Source organism: Cinclus cinclus, chromosome 3 (genome assembly GCF_963662255.1).
Source record: "Cinclus cinclus chromosome 3, bCinCin1.1, whole genome shotgun sequence".
Taxonomy (NCBI): domain Eukaryota; kingdom Metazoa; phylum Chordata; class Aves; order Passeriformes; family Cinclidae; genus Cinclus; species Cinclus cinclus.
In genome coordinates, this window is record NC_085048.1 from 79,390,238 (window position 1) to 79,414,116 (window position 23,879).

Below are 23,879 nucleotides of genomic sequence, written 5' to 3' on the forward strand. Positions count from 1 at the left end.
CAGGCAAGAAGTAAAATAAGTTGAGAAACATTCAAAAAATGAAAATCCTATTCTTCTTGGCAGCTACCTCTTCCCATGTGCCTGAAGCACAACAAAAGATTTTTCTGGAAAAGAAATTACTGAAATGTTATTATGCTGATAACTTTACCAGAAAAATGAAATCGATGGGAAATGAAAAGCAAAAAAATGGGACAAATACCAGCACCCATCTCTCAAGAAATACAAATATATGCCAATAACCATGACTAATTGAAAATATGGCTCCTTTCTACTGACCAGCTGGAGACAGTATTAACACAATTGATCCAACCTCAACTTTTGAGAAACATCTGCCCCCTTTTCAACCATGGTATACAACACTGTTGGATTGCTGACTTTACCTTTTGTCTTCCTGAAGATTCTGCTCACTTTTCTTCTATATGAAGAACTCTTTCCCCTTGCTTAGGGTTATCAGTATATTAACAAAGGTATACTGATAATGCCATATTTTACAATAGTTAGGATAATTCTAATTCTACTAAGACTGAGTTGTTAGTTGTGCTGTTTAAAGCTGTTTTACCAGATATCTGAAATGTAATTCTACAATACAGTGAGGATGGAAGCACAGTGAATGAGGTTCTTAGTAATACAGAAAAAGCACCTTCCATTATTCATGCTAATTAAAACACTGGAGTAATTATTACAAAAACACAACCAAGTACTTGTTATTCTGGTTAGCCTCATGCAACAGCATGGCTTATGAACAACAATATTGATGGAAAGAATATTCTCTGTCTTCAGGAAATCTGTTATTAGAAAGAGAATTACAGATCACAGAGAGAGCCTTAGAGGAACACAGCAACAAACCCTGAATTATTGTTAATATGAGGTTCCACACTGGATGAATTAAAATGTATGTCATGGATAATTAATACAGTGCAACATGATCAAGTAAGTTCTTTATTAACCTCAGGAAACTGATGGCTGGAGGTACAGTGGAGATATCCTTCATAAATATGTATTACATAGTGGTGTTGAATTCCACACATCAAGTGTACATTGCATTAAAAATATTTCCTTTGATCAGCTTTAAATAGAGCGCCTTTCAATTAAAGCAACTTCAATGAAAGAGGAACTGTTTCTACCATGCTGTTTATATTTTCAATTTATTGTATTTCCCCCTGCACCATAATTTACTAAAGAATTTTTCCATGCCTTTCATTTGTACTGTGCAATTCACATTTTCTGATGGACACTTTTGAACTAGGATGACCAAAACAAAAGTGCAGTATTCTAAAGCAGTGATGGGTATTTTATTTTACGTGTTGCTTTTATAATACTGCACCTGTTAGCTCTCTGGTTTTATCTACAGTCTAACATAATTTGTCTAGATTTCTTATGCCTTGTTACTTAGCCTGTTAAACAACTGCTGTATTTTGTTTGTACAAATTACATAATAAAGAAATAATCTGTATGCACAAATTATGTAATATATGATGCATCTTAGTAAATTACATATATTAAGGGCTTACCACTGGCCTCTTCTTTTTATAATCTGATCATTTTCCCTTTAAAGCACAGAGAAAATCCCAGTCTACCTTTTCTAAAATTCTAATTTAGTTTTGAGGTTTAACATTATTATTCTCTCACACAATTACTGAAAAATGTCAGAGTAATTATCAGCAGTTCAACTATTACAATTTTTTGACCAAACTTACTTGCATTATCTAGGAACAAATCAAAATAAACTGGACTATTAAACTGTTTCCAGAAGCAATTACCCATATTTTCCTACAATAATTTCTCAGACTACCTTGATATGATTTTAACTAGTTAGCATTTGTCAATCACCATTTTCCTATTGTTTGCAGGTTGATTATTTCAGCTCCATGTGTTTGATATTTTCATACCAATCTAGACATTTTTAGTACATATTCTAATCAACTGTTGTGGCAATTTTATCGTTGCTATAAGTACCCTATTTGATATAATACATATCCCTATCTGTAAAATGAACACTTTCCCAGTTACTAATATTTAGAATATAAGTTATCTTATAAAAAAGAAAGTTCTTTGAAAATGTTTTCTTATTTCTGTGTTTATGTCTAGCTACTAATGATTGCATCAGTAAAGTTGTTGGAAGTGAATTTATCCTCTAACTCACAGTCCAGTTGCTTGATTAAGGAGGATCTGCTAGCATATTGTATATTCACTCATGGGTAAATTATGGTTGTTCACTTCTTTCTAACTCTGACCCACAAGACGTGAGTTAACAGCAAAACATTTGACTTTTATGTTTTACCAAATCACATTATTTTTAATACTGTACAACAATTTCTGCAAGTGAAAGGATACATTCCTCCTCTTGAAAATAGGTCTCCGCTATCTGCAAAAGTAAAAAAAAAAATTAAGAATCTGTAATTTTTATGACAGTGGTAAGGACAAAATTTAATCTTTTTATCACAGTTCTAAATATCTGGTTTGCAGGCTCCCATTTAGTGTGGGTAAAATATTAATGTTCAGACAAAATACATGTATTCCCAATCTAAGAAAAATATTTTATAAGAGTATCAAGCCCCGAAGAAATACTACAAGAAATATGTCCTCTAATACAAAACAGATTAACCCAAATCTTATAGTGTTTTATGTTTCTACAACAATAAAAATTGTTTCAGAAACATTTTTAGTTATCTTAATAGAAAGCTTTAAAATGGCCTACAAGAGAAGTACTTTCTACTGATACAAGTTCAAAAGTTTGAATTCTGTGCCTGACCAATGTTTCCTTATGTTCGATCAAATTTAAATCATTGCTGCAGTCTCCTGAGCATTACACTGCAATGTGTTAAAACAGTAATTGAGGTTTCCTGACTGATGAGAAAAGAACAGTCTTTTGCCTCCCTGTAGACAAAAAATATTTGAGAATTGCAACAATAACTTATTTATGCTTGTTACAAAACTGTACAGGCTTTCCTAGAAAGCTGAGAAATACTGATATCTTTGTTTGCGAATGCAACGAAAAGCAAGAAATATAAACCTCAGAAGTATTCCACAGAGCTCTACACTACCAGTGACCTTCACAAGCAGCAACTAATCAGCCCCCAGGGACAGTGAATTTTGGCAGCCTTCCTATTTGCCATTCGTGGTGATGCAAGGCCAGAGCTTACAAAGTGTGTCCAGAACCTGCAGGTACCCTGATACCAGAACACTCAGTTTGAGGAACCTCCTAGATGATTCCCCAATGACTTCTGTGGGAGCACTCAAAAATTCAGTCTCAAAATCTTTTGGGCATATTGATTTAAGTAGCCATAATATGGAGGGCTTAAATAAGCACTTTGGTAGAAGTCTGAAGATGATTGCTCAAGAAAAGACAGCAACTTGATAGAGGAGTCTGGATTACAGATTGTATTTCCTGGCTCTCTGCCTTACTACTAATCATGAGACCATTCTGAGCCCAGTACCTTTGAAAGAGAATAAGTAAGTGACTTTTAATGTTCTTTATCTGCACATTTTGTCTGCTGTTCAAAATAGCCTCCTAAGACTTTTTGCAGCTGCCAAAGCTCTACCTATGTTTTATATAAAAATACCTCTTAGATTCTGTAACAAGTCCTAAACAAATCAAATTAATCCCATTCAAGACAGAAAAAAAAATACATCCTATTTTGATTAGAAGTTGACTCTTAGAACAGCCCCTATTATCCAACAGCCTTTAAATATTCAATGCAGACTTCCCACAAACACCATGGATTGTTAAAACTCCAGAACATCTGACACAGCTCTTGATTTTACACTGAATTTTGGCATAGAGAATAGAAAAATAATGTGATAGAAGAGTATTTGCTAGACTTGGTTTAATGCTGCTGTCAGGCTGAATTAGCAATCTGAAGAAAAGACGACTGAAGATGACAGGTTAATTCACTAGAAAGGGAAAAAAACTTCTTAATAGACTCACTCTAGAGGAATGCTACACTTAAAATCCTTCCCCCTCCCATCCTCCGTTAAAAAAACAGGTTACAAGCCTTGTAAGTTCCATGAACTTTAGTTCAAACACTCAATTCAAAATGTTTGATAAGTTTTAGGAAAAAAAGAGATAGGGTTTGAATACATATTTCAATCTAAATATGCTGCTTTTGTTCTCAGTTCTGTCACAGATCCCATATGACCTTCAGAAAGTTCTTCCCCTTAGGGTTTGGCTTCCTCATCTAAAAAACAACAGATTTCACCTCCATCACATGCAATTGATCCCCCTGATCTTTGCAAAACATTTTAAGTTTGCGTCCTATTTTGTTTTCCAAAAATGACCTTTGTACTGACTCATGAAAATCCACCAAATTTGATGAGGCTAAAAGTACAAATTTTTAACTCTAAAGCTAAGCTTCTCGTAAGTTAAGGAACAGCATCAAGTAGCTTTGCTCAAACACAGACTAGAAAACATTATTTAAAATTCTTTGTCAAATGTGGGTTATCTATAATATGCAATCCTAAAGAGAAACCTATTTCTCCCATGTAATCACTTATTTGTATCAAAGAAGAATAATGCAGGAATGTCATTGTAGTTTAGAAATTTAAAATATCTTCCAAAATAAAGGCAATGCAGCTAAGTCAAATCAGACAGGTATAGTATCTTTGATGGCCCATATTAGACATCACAGCCAAGCAAAAGCTTTTCTAGTTTCCTGTTAGTCTGACACAACTGAACTGTAAATTAATAGTGCATCAAATTCTAGCCACATATTCGTTCTGCATCATAACCTCCAGAAAAAAAGGCAACATACTGGCCAATTTGTAAGAAAAATTGCTTTTCAAATCACAGTTTTTCCTTTGGTCTTGTAGGTGTGGCAACTGTGTTTATATAAAGGCATACACTAAGAAACCTTGAATCCTAATATTCATGCATAAAATTTATATTAGAAAGACATCTGTAGTAGCAAAAAAAAATTCCAGATTTAAAACTTTATTTAGATATCTGCTTTCTCATAACTATACCAGTGTCTTACAAACCTTATTTAAGGTATATTAAAGAATGTTTTTTCTAGATCTTCCTGCCAAACTAATTTTACCATTTGGGGAATTAGAAACCCATCCTTAAGAGTTTCCTTTAACTACAGAATATACTTACAAGGCAATTTATAATCTGACAAATATTAGAAGATCTTAGAGGAGATATTTGCCTTAACCATCTGTTATGCATCAAAATATCCTGTAGATATGAGTATTGGCATAAATTGCATTTATACATATTTTTCATAATGAAAAAAGGTCTCAAATAAAAATCAAATTGGGTGCAACACCCCAAAATCACAAAAACTACCTGATGGAGACACAGGGGCAGTATCTTTGAATCCATCTGCTCAACCTCTTCACGAAGCAAAGAGAAAAGAGACTGCAACATTTGCTTTTGGTCTTTTGGATGGAAATTTTCCTTTGCTTCAACAGTACCTTCAGCCTGCACAAAATCTGTATCTGTAATAATAGTATTTTCCTCCTGGATCGCTGTGGTTCCCACTGCAGAAACACCTTTAAAAAGGACAAGGGCTTAGGTTAGGATTCAGAAAAAATACATCAAGTTGCTTCTTTTAGGAAATTTCAAAATAAGTGTTATGAATAAAAGCCTACTATGTTAAATAACATTGCTGCTAAACTAAATACTGGCATTGTCAAAATTAATTGTGACAGGTCTGTCTCACTGTCAGCTCACTTACCTGTCAGAACACAATAACATACATCAGATAAATTTGTACACTTCTAACTGGGACCCTGCTTTCACTTACGGGGAAAAAAAAATCAGAGCACTTAGAAAATGTTATACAGAGTTATTAATGAGACCAGGATGACCTAAAAGTGCTTAGAATGCAGTTTTGTTCAAAAAGGGCAAACAGCAGGTAGGTGAGGACAGTGTGAATGAAGTTCTCAGTTTGTCTCTTTGCTCCTGCCAAGGACCTCATACAAGGGGGTGTCCTGGGGATGGACAGACACAAGGAAGGAAGGAAGGACAATTCAATGGGTTCCTATTTTCTAGATGGTTGTCCTCGCAGTGACAGCAGGATCTTAAAGGATAGAAAGAAGCAGATGATGCCAGTGTGGGATTCTAGTGTAGGAAAGAGATGTCTAAGGGGACTGTCCTGCTGGGTGAAAAGGAAGACCCCTCTACATATTTGGGTAGTTTGTTTGAGCATCCAGGCAAAGAGGCAGTAGTGCTGATCTGTGTTGGTAATAATGATACAAGGCTGTGTAAACTGAATTTAGATCTCAGAACTTCTTGCTAGACAAAAAACTAGGTTCTCCATGGTACATTTCCAGGCAGTTCACTGTTGCCTGTCTCCAGTTTTACAGAAGTCAAAAAAAGTCAGGCAATCAGGAAGAGATGTAATGAGTAATGTAAAGCATAATATTATAAGAATATTACAGGAAAAAAAAAAGCAACTTTCTGGATGCAAATCCCACATTTCAAAGTTAGAAATGCAAAACTTGTGCATTTTGATCATGAATATAGGAGTTATGAAAAAATGTTAAATGAAATCAAGAAAGAAGTGTAGAGTAGCAGTAGTGACAGCAGTAGTGGGAGAAATCAACTACCCACATACTGACTGGATGAGTTTCTCACAAAGATCAGAGAATAAAAGCAATAAATTACAGCTTCCTGTAAAACACAGTCTTAGGAGCAACCAGAAAACTACAGCTGATTCTAACATTTAATAAACTCCTTTTTATTTCTCAAGAAAACAGAATTTCACACACTTGCATAAGACTGAACTTTTAAAAAATCCCAAAATTATTTAAAATCATTTAGAGAATTTGGTTACAGAAATGTGCACAACAAACTTTTATTAAACTGAAATTATGTTGAGTATTGTTCCCCAGCCACACCCGTTTTCTAAAATCATGTTATCATCTGAAAGATGGACAGCTGAGGGCACTGTTTCAAGTATCTTTATGTCTTCAGCTTGGGCACTCAGTTTCAGACCCCTTTGTTTTCACTGCCACTGAAACCCAATAATGATGACTCAGGTTTAAGGTTTAGGACCTAAGAAAGGCATTATCTTGCCCATGGAGGGCTCCACCATTTTATTTTTGATTATTTTAAACTCTTAATTTAGTAAACTATCCAGGTTAGGAATACTAATAATCTCTGTGGGTGACTATTTTCACAGGGCTTACTGCCAGAAAAAATATGGGTGTAACTTCACATTGCTTTTTCAAAATTAATGCACATCTCTGACTTTCCGGTATTTATTTGGCCTTCCTGTGGGCCAAAAGCAACAAGAGACATAACTGGATACAAGATACAAACCAGGAAATACTTCTAGAGATGGAATTAAGGCTGTCTTTAAAAATACAGCTTCCTGTTTAGCACATTATCATGAAGCCAGAAGAGAGGGTCCTCATGTTCTGGCAAACCTCTTCTCTCAGAAAAACAAAGAAACCAAACGTCACTTCAAGCTGCAGTTGTTAATAATCACCTGTCATATCAAAACATGAACATTGACTGTAGCATGCTCAATAGCAACTATAATGAAAAACCTTAATTTTAATGTTTTCATGATACTGGAGCTAACATGTAGTTTATAAACTGCATTATTATTTGTACATAAGGTTGAGCTGTCACTTGGAATCAAATTCTACCCTCAAATTTCTTCCCTGATTTTCAAAGTCAGGCCTTACAGTTATGTGGGTTAATTCTAACTTGTTTGATTTCCAACACAAGACAATATTTGTGCCATAGTAGCACTACAACAACGAACTTTTATTGCAACACTTAGTAATGCTATTTCATCATAAAGATGTGATGGGCTAAGATCCCGCTTTTTTTTTCCTTCCTGTTCTTGAAAACAGCACACTATTTTTTTCCAGGAATCCATCAATCAATCTTACTGTCCAAAGCAGATGAATTTAATTTTTTTCACTAGATACCAGTATCTTACATGTATTTCTGTTTTTTTAATAAGAAAGGACTAAGTTTTTTACTTTATAAAGCACTGATACTTACTCCACCCCAGAATGGAACCAAAGCCTTTATGAAAATCTATGTGAAAAGACACAGAAGACATCAGTGGCCAGAGCACTCAGCAGGCCCACAGCAAAGAGCTGGGTTCAGGTTTTTGCTCTGCCAGGCTCACAAATGTTTAACTGACCCCTTCCATGCCCAGCAGTGTGTGCCAGTGTCCCCTGAGATATGGGGAGAAGCAAGTTGTTCTCTCAACTCCCCCAACAGCTCACAGAAGCAGCTCCAGGTTCGCCCCAAAAAAATCAAATTTTGACATATTTTTTGAATAAAACCTCACATTTTTCAGTATGTCTCAGGTTTTTCTTTGTCAGTTCTGCAAGTATATGAAATTAAGATGCTTTTTGTTACCTGCCTGAGAATGAATCCAAGGTGCAAATATGAGGGATTTGCTTTCAAAATAAAATTATGGATGTTGCCCTCTGTTTTTCATGTGAAATTGAATTTTCATATTCAGTAGCACTAGCTTAAGTCACCAGTAACGGAAGTTTCTAGTACAGAAAACATATGGTAATCTCTTTTTTTAAACATTCTTTGGTGCCCAATACAAAAAGCTGTTTCAGACTGATTCATTCAAGAATTATTGAGGAAAAAAGACCAGCAAGTATTTAAAAACTATTCGTTTTTAAGAGAAGAGATTTGAGACAAAAGTGTGGGTGGTAAAGATACAATGTTAACTGAGCAAGCCCAGAATCTTGTTTAGTTTGGCACAGAACCCTAAATAAAATAACATTACTTGAATTTTAATGTAATTTGACCCTTATATTCTTATATTTTATTTGCTTCAACACCAGTTTCATCCCAAACACTTTCTTCCATCCTCCACCTTCAAGCTGCTTTAAGAAATAAGTGGAATAATTTACAGAAGAAGCATATATTGCAGAATTTAACTTGGGGAAAAAAAAGATTAAGTGCAGGTTATCATGCTATACTATGTTAAGGAATCATATAATGATTTTACAATATTAAGCTATGCCAGGACTGAGCTTTTGAAAAAAGATGAACTTATTTTCAGAGAACATGGATAATTTGAAGTCCATATTTACAAAAATGCTTCGAAACAGATTAAACTTGATGAATTACTATCTCTGCCACACTAAAGTTAGTACAACTCTTTACGAGGAATAATGTTATGAATAATCACCCAATCTTAAATTCTTGAGTTAAAATGTACATAAATTCTTTGGTCATCCTAATCAGATATAATTGTAGTACATTAAAAATTATGATGAGTATACAAAAAGAATGAGAGAAAAAATTGGGATATAGAAGCTATAGACTTGTCAATCCACTCTCAATTTCCTACAGCATCAAGAGGGCTAAAAGGAGGTGCTTCTTCAAACAATAAATAGATGAAATCCTAGAATGGCTTACTCCAGGACCCTGAAATGGTTGTAAAAAACCAAGTCAGGTGACAAATTCACTCTGAAGTATTACAGTCTATCAATCTCCACCTGGGGAAGTCTTGAGATTACTGCAGATGGGGAGCAGAACATGACAACACATCACTTCATGTTTGCCTTGCTCTTGTACTCTCACCTACAAATCCTCTGTTGGCCTCTGTCAGGGGAAGAACATTGAACCAGAAGGATCTTCAACCAGACACAGTGACTGTTAATCCTGCATTCCAGTTTACTGATAGTAGAAGCTAGGATAATTTTAGCTTCAACACATCTCAAGCATGTACAGACAGATATTAATCCAATTTACAACTGTTTATTCTTCACAAACAACTATTTAGAGAGTTTCAAACACATTGCAAGTGCGAGTACTTGCTCTCTCTTCTAAAGTAAAAACATGTTGAGAGCAAAAGATTGGCTTCTCTAATGATCACCAATATTCTGCTGAGCAAGTCACAAGTAAACAAAAATGACTAAAATGTAATCTTCCATATTCCACATAAATTGCTTTAGGCACTAGCAAGAAGAGGAATATGAAGAATGTTCTTTTTAAGTTAGATGTCATATTTTCTAGAATAGCAACATTTAACAGCAATCCTAACATGTGTGCTTATAGGGAAAAAGAGTCAAATCTCTTCCTCAGTTATGAGTCAAAGTAACTAATCCACGATTTCTCAACAGTTTAAAATATTTTTTAATAAAAATTGCAACAATACATGCCATGCAATTATTTAGATTGATATTCCAGCTTGCTTGTGTGGTGCTCTACTGTCACCCACACAGGAATCTTCCACTCTAGCTTGATTATTCTCTCCTTTAACTCTGAGTTGATATGAAGAAAAGAAAGTTAGTTTGGACCTTTATGTAGAGGATATAGTGAGATATTCAGGAATCATTTAAAATAGGTGGTTCTGGAAATTAAATGGAAGATTGCCACTAAAATAATGACATTTGCAACATCAAGAAATTGTGACAGTCAACTGCATTTTGTGAAAACAGAAGAAACATCACATGACTATTGAAAAAAATGACTAAATCCATATTAGCCCATAAAAATGGGAGCTACAATGTAATTTTACATTTTGATCTTTGTCTCTAACAATCAGGGTTCTTTACTAATAAAGTAATAAGAATTATAAAAATTCAACAAAACTCTAAAGAGTTTTTCAGACAGGAAAACCTCTTTGTGTGGTTTTCTACACTGCCAGGTTTTTCCATGAAATTTTCTATATTTTCAGGATTCTACTTTTTGTCTTAAAACTTCAACCTACTGTGGACAGCTCATTTTATGGTACTTCGGCATCAGTTCATTCAACAAGAAAACAAACTAATGGAGGAAGAATAGGAGGCAAGCTTAACTTCCAGTGTTTAGGTGAATTTTTTCCTCTTCCTCCTCTTATTGTGCTTCAGATACCTATGTCAACACATATGTATAACTTTTCATCCACTTGTTTGTTGTTATTCCCATCATACAAATGATGGTTTCTGAATTACTTTTGCCAAACTCATTTTAATTATTTTATTCTGTTACTAAAACTTAAACCAAAAGATGAAATACATGTACTTACTAAGCGCTGAAGAAAGTTATTGAGAAATCATTCTCCCTGCAGTGACAGATTTCAGAATGTTCTTATCTCTATATAAGAAAATATAATTTTTCTTTTCAGATTTTGCCTATTTGTACAAGATATGGAATGCAAGTCCTCCTTCCTTTCCTGTCTTTATCTATTCTATAATCCTTTAAGATAAAAATCAGTTTTCTGATTAGGTCACAGAAGAATTGCGATTTATGAGGAAAATTGTATTTTAAAATTATTTAGTTTAAAATGCATGGAAAAAAGTATATATGAATCAGCTCTTCTTTCAAAGAAACCTATAAATGAAACATACTGATTTTAAATAATATATACAGCACTATGACACACAAGCTTTAGGATGCATGGCAAAAACCTAATATAACACATTATGTTACACTAAATCCTACTCTTTCAAAAAGGGAAGAAGGATTTCAACTAAGAACATGCAATAAACATTACATTTTCCTTAACCAATTCACATCCAAATATCTAAAGAAAAAGTAACATCAAAAATTGGTAGGAACATATTTTTTTAACAGTTTGTTACTCAAAACACACAACCTAGGCCTATCTGGTAAGTTTTGAAAAATGTAAGTAAATTTTACAACAGCAGGGCAAGATTAAGCTATTTGGTACTCATAGTAAGATTTCAAATCTTGACATGGGATCAAGACACTAAAACCTTGCACTCAACCATGATGTTCAAATGAGCAAAACCACAATGCCAGAATTTCTGTCTATTTTGGTTTGGATGCCAGCCCAGTTTCCATACTGACACTGTACCTCCCTCTACTCCTGCTCACTTGATGCATTACATTTTCCATATAGCCAATGCTTAAATACAGAATGTGAAGACACGTTGAGTTTTATCTGACTGAACACTAACAGGAGTTCTGTGGAAAAAGAAAGTAAAACAAACCAAAAACCACCAAACCTTTAGTGAAATGCTAAAAACAAATCAGTACAACAACTAAAATATATTTCTTACAGTGTTACTTCTGAAGTAAACAGAACAAAAAAAATTAAATGAAGTACCTTTAGATTTTTTACTAGAACTTCTTTTGCTTCTTGGACTTCTTTTTCCACCTGACTGTTTTTCAGTAATAGGCTTTTCCTCCAGCTGAGGGTCCATATGGACATTTACAGATCTCTCAGTCTCACTTTCCTTACAGCTTGGGATCCAGTCTCCACTGTCCATATTCTCATTATTATTGATGTTATCCTGTTCACCTTTAGCCTGTCGTCCCATAGCAATGCTGCTACTGGTCAGAACTTCATTCCCATCACTGTCAAGTTGATTTTCATTTTCATCAGCTGAAGGAATAAAATGAGATGCCAAACTTTCTACCCTATAGTTAGCAGGAAGACTGTCCTTTGAGTCTATTTGCAGATCATTTGGTGAAAAGTCTCTGTCATCCATTAGAGCGTTACTTGTTGAACCACTTAATCTCCCTCCAGATATTTTTAGACCTAAAACATAAAATAGAATTTTATGGAAGCATTTATAATATGTATATTACAATAGATAAACTGTGTCAGCCTTTGCCAGCCAATAGAGATTCACATTAGCCAAGTGATACAGCTTAAAAGTATGGGGGATTTCTTTCATTCACTGACCCGTTTAAAGTCTTAACACAGGGTATATTTACATACAAAAAAACCTATAAAGTTATATTTTTATCCAATTATAACTGTTCCACTTACCTGAGCAAAAGCACAGCTGATCTTTACAGCAGTGCTGCTGTTGTTACAGCTGAAGTAATGAGAAAAACAAAAAGATAAACAGAAGCCACCTCATGTTCCCCCCCCCCCCCCCCTTTAAATCCATGGCTAAAACAAAAGCATTCTTGTCACATAAGATCATAGTTTGCCTGAAATAAAAATAATCCGGGGAGAATAAAAGTAGAACAACTTTTAATTCTGTCAGTGATCGTATCAGATCAAACTTGCAGACACATTATCTGTGTTATCAGAATTAGATGGAAGTAGAACCTGTTTATTGCCTCAATTGTCACATTATTTTCAAGAAAACATTCAACTTGTCTTCAGTATACACAGAAGCAGATGGTTTGTTGATAAAAAAACAAATCCCCCACCTACTCTCAGCAGTAGTCAATTTTCCCTTTTTGTGAGGATTCAACTCCAATCAATGCTGCAATTAGACACATTCACAGGAACAAAAAAGAGTAACTTACGAGAAGACCTACGTGGTATCTGGCATGGCAAAACTGCTGTTTAATTTAGGAACCTGAAATACACCTGAAATATACCTGAAATACAGCTCCATTATGTAAATCTCATTATATTCAGCTCACATTTTAAATAATGAAGCCAAAATTTCGCAAGCATTCTTGTATTATAGAAGACCTTAGGTTAAACCTCCTACAGCAGCTTCCTATTCCTTTCCTTTAAATGAAAATACATTTTAGGAAACCTGTTTTCACCAGGCTTTCTTAACTCTTGGTATATACAAGTTGAGTAAATGAAATGCACACTTGCTAATTATGAAAGGTTATCTTTCCTTTTACTTGCTAGAAGAATTAAAATTAATAAATGGAAAAAATTCAAAATATTAAGTAGTCTTTCCTTCATACAGAGAAATATTTCTGATAAAGATTACTGAAGAGGTTTTACTCAAATTATTCCTTCATAAAATTCATCACTGTGGAAAAAGGATCACTCCTATCTTAGGCACAAGGAGGAGGACTTTGGGAGCTACAGGCTGCTCTGCTTCACCTCAATCCTTGTAAGGTTTTACAGCAAGTTAACCCAGAAAGCATTTTCAAACACCTGAAGGATAAGAAGGTCATCAAGCACAGTCGGCATGGATTTATGATGGGTAAGTTGTGCTTCTACAAAACATCGACTTGCTTAGCAGAAGCAGCAGGAATAATGGATGCAATTTACTGTGACTCTGGTAAGGCTTTTGACACTGTCTCAAACAACATGCTCACAGACAAGCACACAAAATACAGGCCTGATTAAACAGATGGTGAGGAATTCCAGAGAAGCACACAGAGGGCAACAAGCCACCACCACTGGGCAATACAAAAGCAAAAGCCAGCACCACCCAGGACAACTCCATCTCTGCTTCCAACCTGAAGAACTGGCTAACCACTTCCAGCCATACCAGTCTAACAAAAATTACTGCCTACCCTAAAACATAAGCAGCACCAGGGAAGGTTAGACTGGACACTAGGAAGAACTTCTTTACTAAGGGTGTGCTCAAACACTGGAACAGGCTTCCTAGAGAGGTGGTCAACATCCCAAGCCTGTATAAGAGGCATTTGGACAATGCTCTTTACAACACACTTTAACTTTTGGTCAGCCCTAAACTGCTCAGGTATTTGGACAAGGTGGTAACTGTAGGTCCCTTCCAATGGAAATATTCTATCCTAGTCCAGAAGAATTATGTATTGTACATTAGAGATGAAAGTTGCATTTTCCTCTGGCAGCCACATTAGATGATAATTTGTGTTCCTTGAGCACCAGAAAGACAAAGGGAACTCCAGAGGAGATACTGAAGACTTATATGGAAAGTGCATCTGTCCACTAGAAGGATGCTCCTTAATCAAGCCATTTCCTCTCAAAGAGAGTTAAACACAAAATGAAAGGTTAAGATGAGGACATAACTTTAATCAGACCAGAAAGAATCAGAACTAGATATTTTTAGACACAATACACTACAGTTTACTTAGACCCACACTACAGTTATCTTGATTTATTGATACCTGTTCTAAAGCACTAAAAAAATATTCCCAAACACAATATTATATTTGAAAGGTTCAGTTTTTAGTCTTTCTGCCACATGAAATAATAACTACTGCTGCTTTCCCCAGCTCATAAGATCAAATAATGCATCAAAAGAGGTTGAAGTAAATTGCCCAAACTCAATGAGAAATTAGTTTTAACGGCAATAATTAAAAATCAGGATGTCCTACCACCACTGTCTTGTTTCTGTCCGTAGAAAACAGTTTATCCTTTCAACAGCCAGCACAGGGAAAGAGAAATACAAATGCATTTGAACAAGGTGTTTCCTATTTGATTGTGAAAAATGAGAAAAGATGCTTTTGACAAGTGATACTTGCTGTACAGGAAGTTAACATTCTGATGGAAAATGTTAACTCACTTCCTTTGAACATTTGGCTAGAATGATAGTCCCTTTGTAGCTGAGAAGCTGAAAAGCACAACATTTCTTGGTTTATTGCTTGAAATTCAGTATTTCTCCAAGTAAAAGTAGCCCTGAAAATCTATTCCTTTCTACAACTCTTAGTACTCCTTAGAGAATGAAAACCCAAAAAGAGCTAGTTCAAAGAATTTGGAACAGTCTTGTCCTTGATATTTTAAAAGAGTTTCCTCTCCTGCCCAGATGAAAATTTTTACCTTCTTGATTTTCAATGCTGCTATTTGCAATTCCTTTTGAATTCACCAAGGCACTAGGCAGGTATCAAAGTGAGTCTAAATCCTGTGAGAATGAACTTTAGCTCTGTCTAAAAGCACAATTAGAAACACTTATTTACAAAAATGAAATTAAAATTGTGATTTAAACTATATTTAAAAGACCGTTAATATACAGTTCCTGTATTTACTGTTTTGCTACTGAAAGGAACTGTAAACCAAACATGTTAATAAAAACATGTTTGTTTCTTCACAGACCCATCTTTCCTCCCTTCACTGGTTGCCCAAAATTGAAATAAAAGCTAACACTGAGTAGAACCATCCTGACCTTTGTTAAAAGGTACTGATGAACAAAAGTGCTTCAGGTGCCACACAGATTCATACAACTGGCTTATGTAATCATGGTGATTATAGGACAAAGTAAAATAAAATGGAAAATATTTGTCAGGTGGCTACAAGACAAAGTCTGTATTCAAGAAATCACTTGTATGTATATTTGCTTTAGAACAAAATATATGTACATCGGAGAAATGGCCCTCACTTGCATTTTAAAATTTCAGTTTTAAAAGTCCCATGCTCATCAGTGTTCTCTTTCATATACTTCATGCAACTTAATATAATTTTGACAACTTTTTCAGTTGCTTACAAAAAAACAAGAAAAAAAAAAAAAAAGGTTGTAAGAAGCAGGATCATTCCTGACCTGGCACAGATAAAATTTGAAGAGGGCATTGAAAATAAAACAAAACCACAAACACCACCAGGCCCCTTAAACTTTCATACTAACTCAGCTCCGCTATCCTGGACAGCTGGTGGGCTCTGTGAATGTTTACTGAACATATAGTGTAGTATTTAATTTACTGAACTCAGATGTATCTTACAGAACTATCCAGATTATAACATTGCTTTTTCTAGCATTTGAAAAGTTTGCATCAAACTGTTTGTTTATTCCATTTGATTGCCTTCATATAGCTCCTCTGCCAAAGACACTATTTTCCCTCTCTCATTCTCATGCCATTTAACTTTTCTGTGTTAATTAAAGAAGTTTAAGTCTTTTAATTCTTTGAAAGTCAGCTTTCCCACTATATCACCAACACTGCTCTATTCAAAACGAATGGGCATTTCAGATTGGTTTCCACTGTTGCTTCTATGTAATATTTTCATTAATGTTGATAATAAACCACAATAACAGTACATAGTCTGCAGTTAGAAGCAGTTACAAGCATTTTTGAGGATTTAATTCCAAATTATTTGTAGCAATAAGTGCTCCAAAACGAATAACACAAAATTCACTACGACAAACAGAATATCCCCAACCTTTTGGAATAAATAAAGCACATCTATGTGAAATAGGGATTAACCAGTCATTTTGTTAAGATAAAAAGCATCTCAAAGAGATGGCAAACAGAAAACTGACCATGAGTCCAAGCTTTCTTTTTCTCCTGAGATATAATACAGCAAGTGTTACATGCACAAGAGAATTCATTATGTCCTACCAAGCACTAATCAATTACAGTCGTGGAGTTTTTTTTTCTGTGCACAATACACAGAACAAGATGTACATGAGAGAACCTGGATCCCAGCAAGGTAACAGTTTGAGGAAAGGAAGTCAGCACTACATCTGGCAATAGCAATTCAGTCTATAAAAGTTTGTTATGTAAACAACCGAACAGGTTGTCTAGATTTTGTGGAACCCCCTTCTATTTAAAAAAGAAATTCAGCAAGTCTCAGGTTTAAGGACAGGTAACTAGTTACTACTAGTATTAAAGGAATTTATCTTTCTTTATTGTTACAGGGGTTTTAGTATCATCCCCCCCCCACCCTTTTACTAAAATACAAGCACCTTTAAAAGTTCTAGAGAAAAAAAACTCCAAAACTGATTCCATGAAAATGAAACAAGCATTTTGAAAAACCATTATGTTTACAGAGTTGGTGCTTCTACCATTAGAACAAAAAGGTAGAACAAAAAGAGGAAAACTGTAGAAACACTAAAATTTAAAGAATGACTAAACCTAACCCACATATTTCTTAAGAATAAATATGCTGATCTTTCTGATAGCTGGTGTGAAGATACTAGAATTTAAATATTCTCTTGTGATGTATCTCTTTTCATATTGATAAAAAATCTACAAATTAATAAAACCCAATGTGAAAACTATCATGGCCATACAGAATCACAACATTTACTGCAAATTCTCATTGCCAGTACCATCCACATAGAAGGAAAAAGAAGGTTCTCATTTTATGAGCATTTATATTTAATACCAAAATGAAGATTTAGTCATGGGGGGGGAAACTATAAATGACACAGTAGCTACATGATACTATGTAAAAACTCTATACTATATAGCATTACGAGTTCATTAGCTTGCAAGAAAAAGGACAATGTCTACTATGCTGTTACAGAAGCTAATAAACAAAGAGCACATATGTTCTTTAGAGAAGTGCAAATGTGACTTCTCTACAACAGTCTGCTTCTTTATCTAATGTGGAAGCCAAGATAAAGAAGCCTGGAATATTATTACCAGAGTACCCTTGCCTTGCCACAACCAAGAAAAGTACCAGTTGCTGAAGATGTGCTTGACCATCACAGAATTTTCTACAGAAAGAGACAGCAGACAAAGGTGACAGGCAATTCATGTAGCTGTAATCATCTCACAATACCAGACCAAGTCCAGCTAACAGAATTCTGTTCTGCCTTGTATTTATGTGAAACACAGTGGTTGGAACACTGCTGTTTCTAAAGGAAGGAAAGTAAAGGTATTCATATGCATGTTTCCATTATCCAACCTGACACCTCTGTAGGAAAAAAAACACCCCCATGCTGTTGTGCTGTCTTATAGCATGGACTCACTGGTAGTTTATCACTTCAAAAGATAGACTAATGTACAATCCCCTGACTGAACAGCATCACCATGAGAGAATCTCATTAATATCCTCCTGACTGTTCAGTTTGCCCTGCTTGGCTTTGAATAAAAAATGGACTAGGGTAAAAATATCCTTCTACATGCTTTCTGCTTCTGTGTCAGACACATGGATTAGGAGGTCTGTTTTTTCAAATGCATAAAATCTGCTGTCCTTCAAGAAGTATTCAGGTACAGGAATGGTTTATCTAATTTCATTGAATTTACAAAAACGTCTGCACACGAATACTTTGGTGGTTTTGTACTTTCTGACATTGAAGCGACATTTCTCAAGTGGCAGTGGCATTTAAAGGCACAACGATCTTTGCATCTATAAACAGCAGGAATAGTGAGGTTTAAAGAGGAAGTTCCACATGCTATTTTCAACTTCTAAGCTTCCTAGTCGTACTGCTTATACACGGTTTTAATAAACAATGATAAACATACTGCCAGGCATAATCTACTATTCCACATTTAACATTACTTTAAAAATATGTTTCAGTCATGTAGCCAAATACAAGAGGTTTGTCTGGGAAGCAATAGTAGCTTTTAGTAGAACACATGACATTTCTGTCAAAAATTTTACACAACCTCTTTGCCAGCATTCAAAATACACAATGATGAGTCCCCCAAGTGTTTGAAAAGTTTTGGGTTTCAAGCTTCACTAGAACAAATCTGACTGAATGTCACAAGAACAAAAGCAACATTACCATTTGATGTGTTTATTTTTTTTCTTGTTTGTAACAAAATACCAGAATATATCTTGGGTAGAGAGATATGGTAGAAAAGGCAATAGACCAGACTGCTTTAGGAGAATGGAGAATTCTCATAATTGAAGCTCTTTTATAAACAGTCTAGACAAATGTTGGTCAGGAAAAACCTATGAGTAACTTGTCTTGCCTTGGGATGCATGAACCTCCTTTCAAGTCTTCTGAAAATTTGCCTTTTTTAATTTTAAATTTTCCTTCTAATTGAAGAACTCCCAGATTTTTGTTACACTTCACAACATGTACACAGGTTTGATTACATAGCATAACAAAAATGAAAAGCTTTCTACTAAACAAATTTATGCATATTTTCTAGGATAGGTACTTTTTCCATATGGGGAGAAAAACCAACAACCAAAAACAACAAACAAAGGCCTGAAAATAGAATTAATCAGCTCAACTCACTCTCATCAAACTCTTTACTTTCCAAGGACCTGAGAAAGCTGTCAGATCTTACCATCTCATGAGAGGTTGCTAAAAAACATACAATATAAAATCTCTCATGACCTCAGGTAACAATTTTCAACGTGTATAAAAAAGCAGAAAGGACAGAACAGATCCCTTGGAATGGAGAAGCAAGAAGAATGAGGCAATTATCTAAAAGTTGCCCAACTAAAGGAAGAAGAGTGTCCAAGACTTACTGAGAATTAAATTTCATAAAGAGGCTGAATTCCATAAGTTTTTTTATATTGATGAGGGACAAGCAAGTTTTATAGCCCTCATCAGCACACAAAATTAGTATTATAAAAATATTCAGTAAGGTCCTAAATCATATCAAGGCCAGAAGCAACCACAAGTAAAATGGAAAGCTGTCCATAAAAATTATGAAACAATTCTTGTCCATAAGTATTAGATATTTGCAGTCCCTCTAATATGAAGCCTGAAAGTCCAGCCAGAAGGTTAATTAAGAACAGAGCTAATTGTTAGTTTCAATAATTGCTGTAATTAGAAAATCAGAATATCCAGAATCTCTATTAAAATCTTGCACCTATTTGCCTTATATTTCCAAAAGGAAGTCTAGTGTCTACAATATTCAGTGTCAGATACAAAGTAATGAGATCAAAACCCTTCTTTGCTCTGAACTTCTTCCATGAAGTCTGTCACACTGTTACATCATCTGTATTGCACTTCTTAACCACAAAGCACTGATGTATTTCACAGGGACATAGCAAACATTAATACAAGATTATGAAATATATATTTTTGGTAAAGGGAACCATACAAGGACTGTAAGGAGGTACAATACATTCAATCTGATCTTTTTTCTTCTTTCTTTTTTTGGCCCTTAAATGCATGAGCAAGAACTTAATCATGTATGAACTGTAAGAGAGCTATGTTAAGCAAATCACAACCCCCAAAAAATTAATCACTGGTGTAACTTGACTGAAGTTAATGAAGCTGCAACCACTGAAACCCAATGGTGAATTTAGCCTTGAGTGGTTTCAAATCTCCCCCTTCCAACAGGAAGTTATTATGGCAAATTCATTTCAGCTCTAATTGTGTTAACAGATATTGGCTATTTGAGCTGTCTCTAACAATTTACACTTACTTTGACTAATAGATCTTAGAGAGGTTTTCTGAAGTCACCAGTTTCTCCTTAAGGAATTTGCTTGCAATACCTGAGCCTGTAAACAGAGATCTAATTTGTTTCAGATCAGCTTTTCAAAAAGCTATTATCAAGGTAACTTTAAGCAGCTTCCATTTTAAAAAGATCTTTCCATTACAAAATCCCAAGTACCACAAACATGAAAGAAAACTCAGTACTGTAAGGTGGTAAAAACTAATTTCACCTAAAACCCAAAATGAGATTGTTTCAGTGATTCCATGACAGAAGTTTAACAGCCCATAGAGAAACTGAATGGCTATTCTTTCTCCTTGTGTTAATGTTGTTATATTTCAGTATTAACATGGTAGACTCCAACAGTCTTCCAGGACAAAAAGAGAAATCGAGGTAAGAAACTAAGTAGCTCCCAAAACAACATTGGACAAAGCGTAATTTTATATGCCAACTCTTGCTAAGATCAAATCTTCCTAGGATTAAATGTGTAAGCTCTGATGGTGTAGGTCACTTTATAAAATAAAGACATGAGTCAGTGAAAATGCCAAAATATTACTGAACAACTGACAAACTTGTTAATTTCAGTACAAGATGCAACCCAATTTGTTTATTTTGCCAAACTGGGTCAACTTTAAAACTGTAAAAACAAAATGAACAACACCTGAACTGTGATGCAGGTCCAGATGTAATGTTGGTCTGAAGTGCTAAGATCACCATGCCCTCACTTAGAGGCTAAAAGCACATAAAATTCCAAGCTATAACCATTAAGAAAGAACCTCCAAAATGTACATTATGAATTTCCATATTATTTCAGTAACATATTCATCAAGTGAACCTAAAAATCTTCCTAACATGCTCATTTTACCAAGATAAAATGAATACCACGATTAATTTCTGGTTCTTTCTTTTCAAAAAATTATTCTGAATTACTCTGAACTTGCCCTGCAGTGTAATATGCTCCAAACAAAAAAAACATTGGCATGGACAGAGAAAAACAGTGCTAAAGCTCACATTCTAAGGCCATACATTAGCAATTCACTTGGGGCAGGTGGAGCAGCATATTGGAACAACAGTGGAAAAAAACTTCCCACTCCTAAGCAACTCTGTTTCTAAAAAGCAAGCACACAACACAGCAAAATTTGTCTACAGGAATCTCTGTCACTAACAGCATTTCACCTCTACACTTGCCTTATCAGTTAGCCAGACAGTTCTGAAGACATCACAGTTACATTTTAAGTAGACTAATAAGAAAAAAAAAAGTAAAAAGATCTTTGGTGTGACAGGCTCTCGAGCAACACAACATTTCAGAAGCCTTCTGGATAAAGACTTATGATGAGATAGACACAAAAACACATGCTGAGTGAATTTAAGTCAGCAGAACATGCTTACCAGTATTCAGTGAAGAGAAATTCTGAGAGAAATAAACAGAAAAAGCATCTATTTGAATGTTTTCACTCCTGCCCACAAAGGTTTAATAGCACTTTTATTTGCATGCACAAAAAATATTTGCAGTAAATTTAGTGCTGATGAAAGATGCCAGATTGATAGCCCTAGGGACTGAAATTCTCTGTACCCACAGATAAAGCACAGAGTGAGAAAGTTTGTAACCCTGCCAAAATGCCTTATAATACACACCTTAAGCAACCATCTTCACACTACAAACCCCTCACCTCTCCATTGAAAATGTAAAAAATATTGCTTAGTGTCTGTCCTTTAGAAGAGAAATACAACATGGCTACTGTTGTTAGCATCAACAGGGACAGAATTCAAAGCATCAGATCATTTAAAAAATGTTTATTTTTGTTCTGAATGGTTCTTTTGTCAGCTGTGAAGTTTGCTGCAGTCTTTGTAAGGCTGCAAAGTCAATCTACACATGATATGAAAAAACTTTCCTGTTAAACAGCATGGTATTACATAAGAAAAATAGCAAAGGAGTAGTTTAACTTTTTTATTCAAATAGGCTTATTCTAACGTACATGACCACACACCTAAGTGCTCAGAAACTATCTATCTCAAAGGAGAACTGACTTGATAGTTTCACTTAATTGATACCTAGGCAGCCACTCTCCAGTGATCTGCACAATTGACCTAACAGACTTTTAATGGACAGTAACTCCCTATTAATCAGGTTTCAGTGCTAGGCTGGAATTTACATTGTCACATGAAGCAGGCGAGCATCCAAGGAACCTTGGATTCTAATTTCCCTTGCTACTAATAGCTTGGCCAAACAGCAAAACTCCCTCCACTCCCTAGCCACTGTCCCCCATCCAAATGTCAAGCCATTTTTAATTGTCAACAAAGGACAAGTAGGAAAGCAGTAAATTAAGGTTTATAGACCATAATAGCTCTAAATAAAAAATTGCTGAGCTTATAAAGGCAGACTTTGATTTCAAAGGAAGATGTCCAACACAACCCACAGGCTGCAAACTCACTAGATTTCAAGCCAGATCCTGGCATAGGACTAAATGTTACTTCAGTTCTTGGGAGATTTCCTTTGTGCATATATGTGCTTGGAGTGGGGGACAGTGATGGCTAGAAAATATGACAAAAAATGAGGCTACACTGATAGATTTATCAAAATAATTCTTCCTAGAGACACTTTCGGAGTGTGCAGTTCTTAGAGAACATTTGAAGAAATCTCTTACTACTCCTACTATTTTCCTTTGTCACCCACCAAAGCATTACAAAAAATTATTCAAGCATGCTTAATAAAATAAATGAAAACAATAATTCTGTAGCATCCTGCATCTCAGCAAAGCAGAGACATTTATGCCAACTCAAGCATGTAGCAGGTTATTTTACTTTCACATTACTGAAGCAAATAGGCTTAAGTGATTCTTTCAGCTCTATTGTAAGAGCTTCTTTCATTTCTGTTGAAAGCTTTTTCTAAAATTCACATTAGAGGTGGTATTTGGTAACATGTAAACCTTTCAAACTTAATCTGTATTCTGAGTCTTTAGAAGAGACTCTAATGATAAGTATCCACTAGGAGGACAAGGAAAAAATGCCATCATGCAAATTTCCATTCACATACTCATAGGGGTCTTTTTGTGGAAGACAGAAATTTTTCCAAATTTCTACTTAAAATGAAGCATGGGCATAAGAGTTTGAAAAACTGAGCTCAAGATCCAGGTACTTCTGCAATTTTCACCATTACTTAGAAATGATTGCCTATATTTACTATGGCTAAGTGGTTAATACATAGCGAAATAATACTAAAGGACTAACGCTTTAATATTAACTTGAAAAATAAGCTTTAAATTGAGCTAAATAAAGGTAAATGCAAAAGGTATTTAGAACC

At 34.9% G+C, this 23,879-nt stretch overlaps 1 protein-coding gene across 4 annotated transcripts in view; it reads right to left on the reverse strand.

Moving 5' to 3' along the window:
* The window catches only part of CNST (consortin, connexin sorting protein), a 49,781-nt gene that overhangs the window by 23,696 nt on the left and 2,206 nt on the right, over positions 1 to 23,879 (reverse strand). For 2 of the 4 annotated variants that reach the window (XM_062490286.1, XM_062490287.1), the window contains exons 3-5: positions 11,991 to 12,425; positions 5,288 to 5,493; positions 2,335 to 2,365 (exon numbers count right to left, since the gene is read on the reverse strand). In XM_062490286.1, coding sequence (XP_062346270.1) covers positions 2,335 to 2,365; positions 5,288 to 5,493; positions 11,991 to 12,375 — 622 coding nt within the window. In that variant the 5' untranslated portion in view covers positions 12,376 to 12,425. Of the gene's footprint in view, positions 1 to 2,334; positions 2,366 to 5,287; positions 5,494 to 11,990; positions 12,426 to 14,896; positions 14,926 to 23,879 lie in introns of those variants that run through there. The other 2 variants (XM_062490288.1, XM_062490289.1) reach the window with 2 other exon arrangements.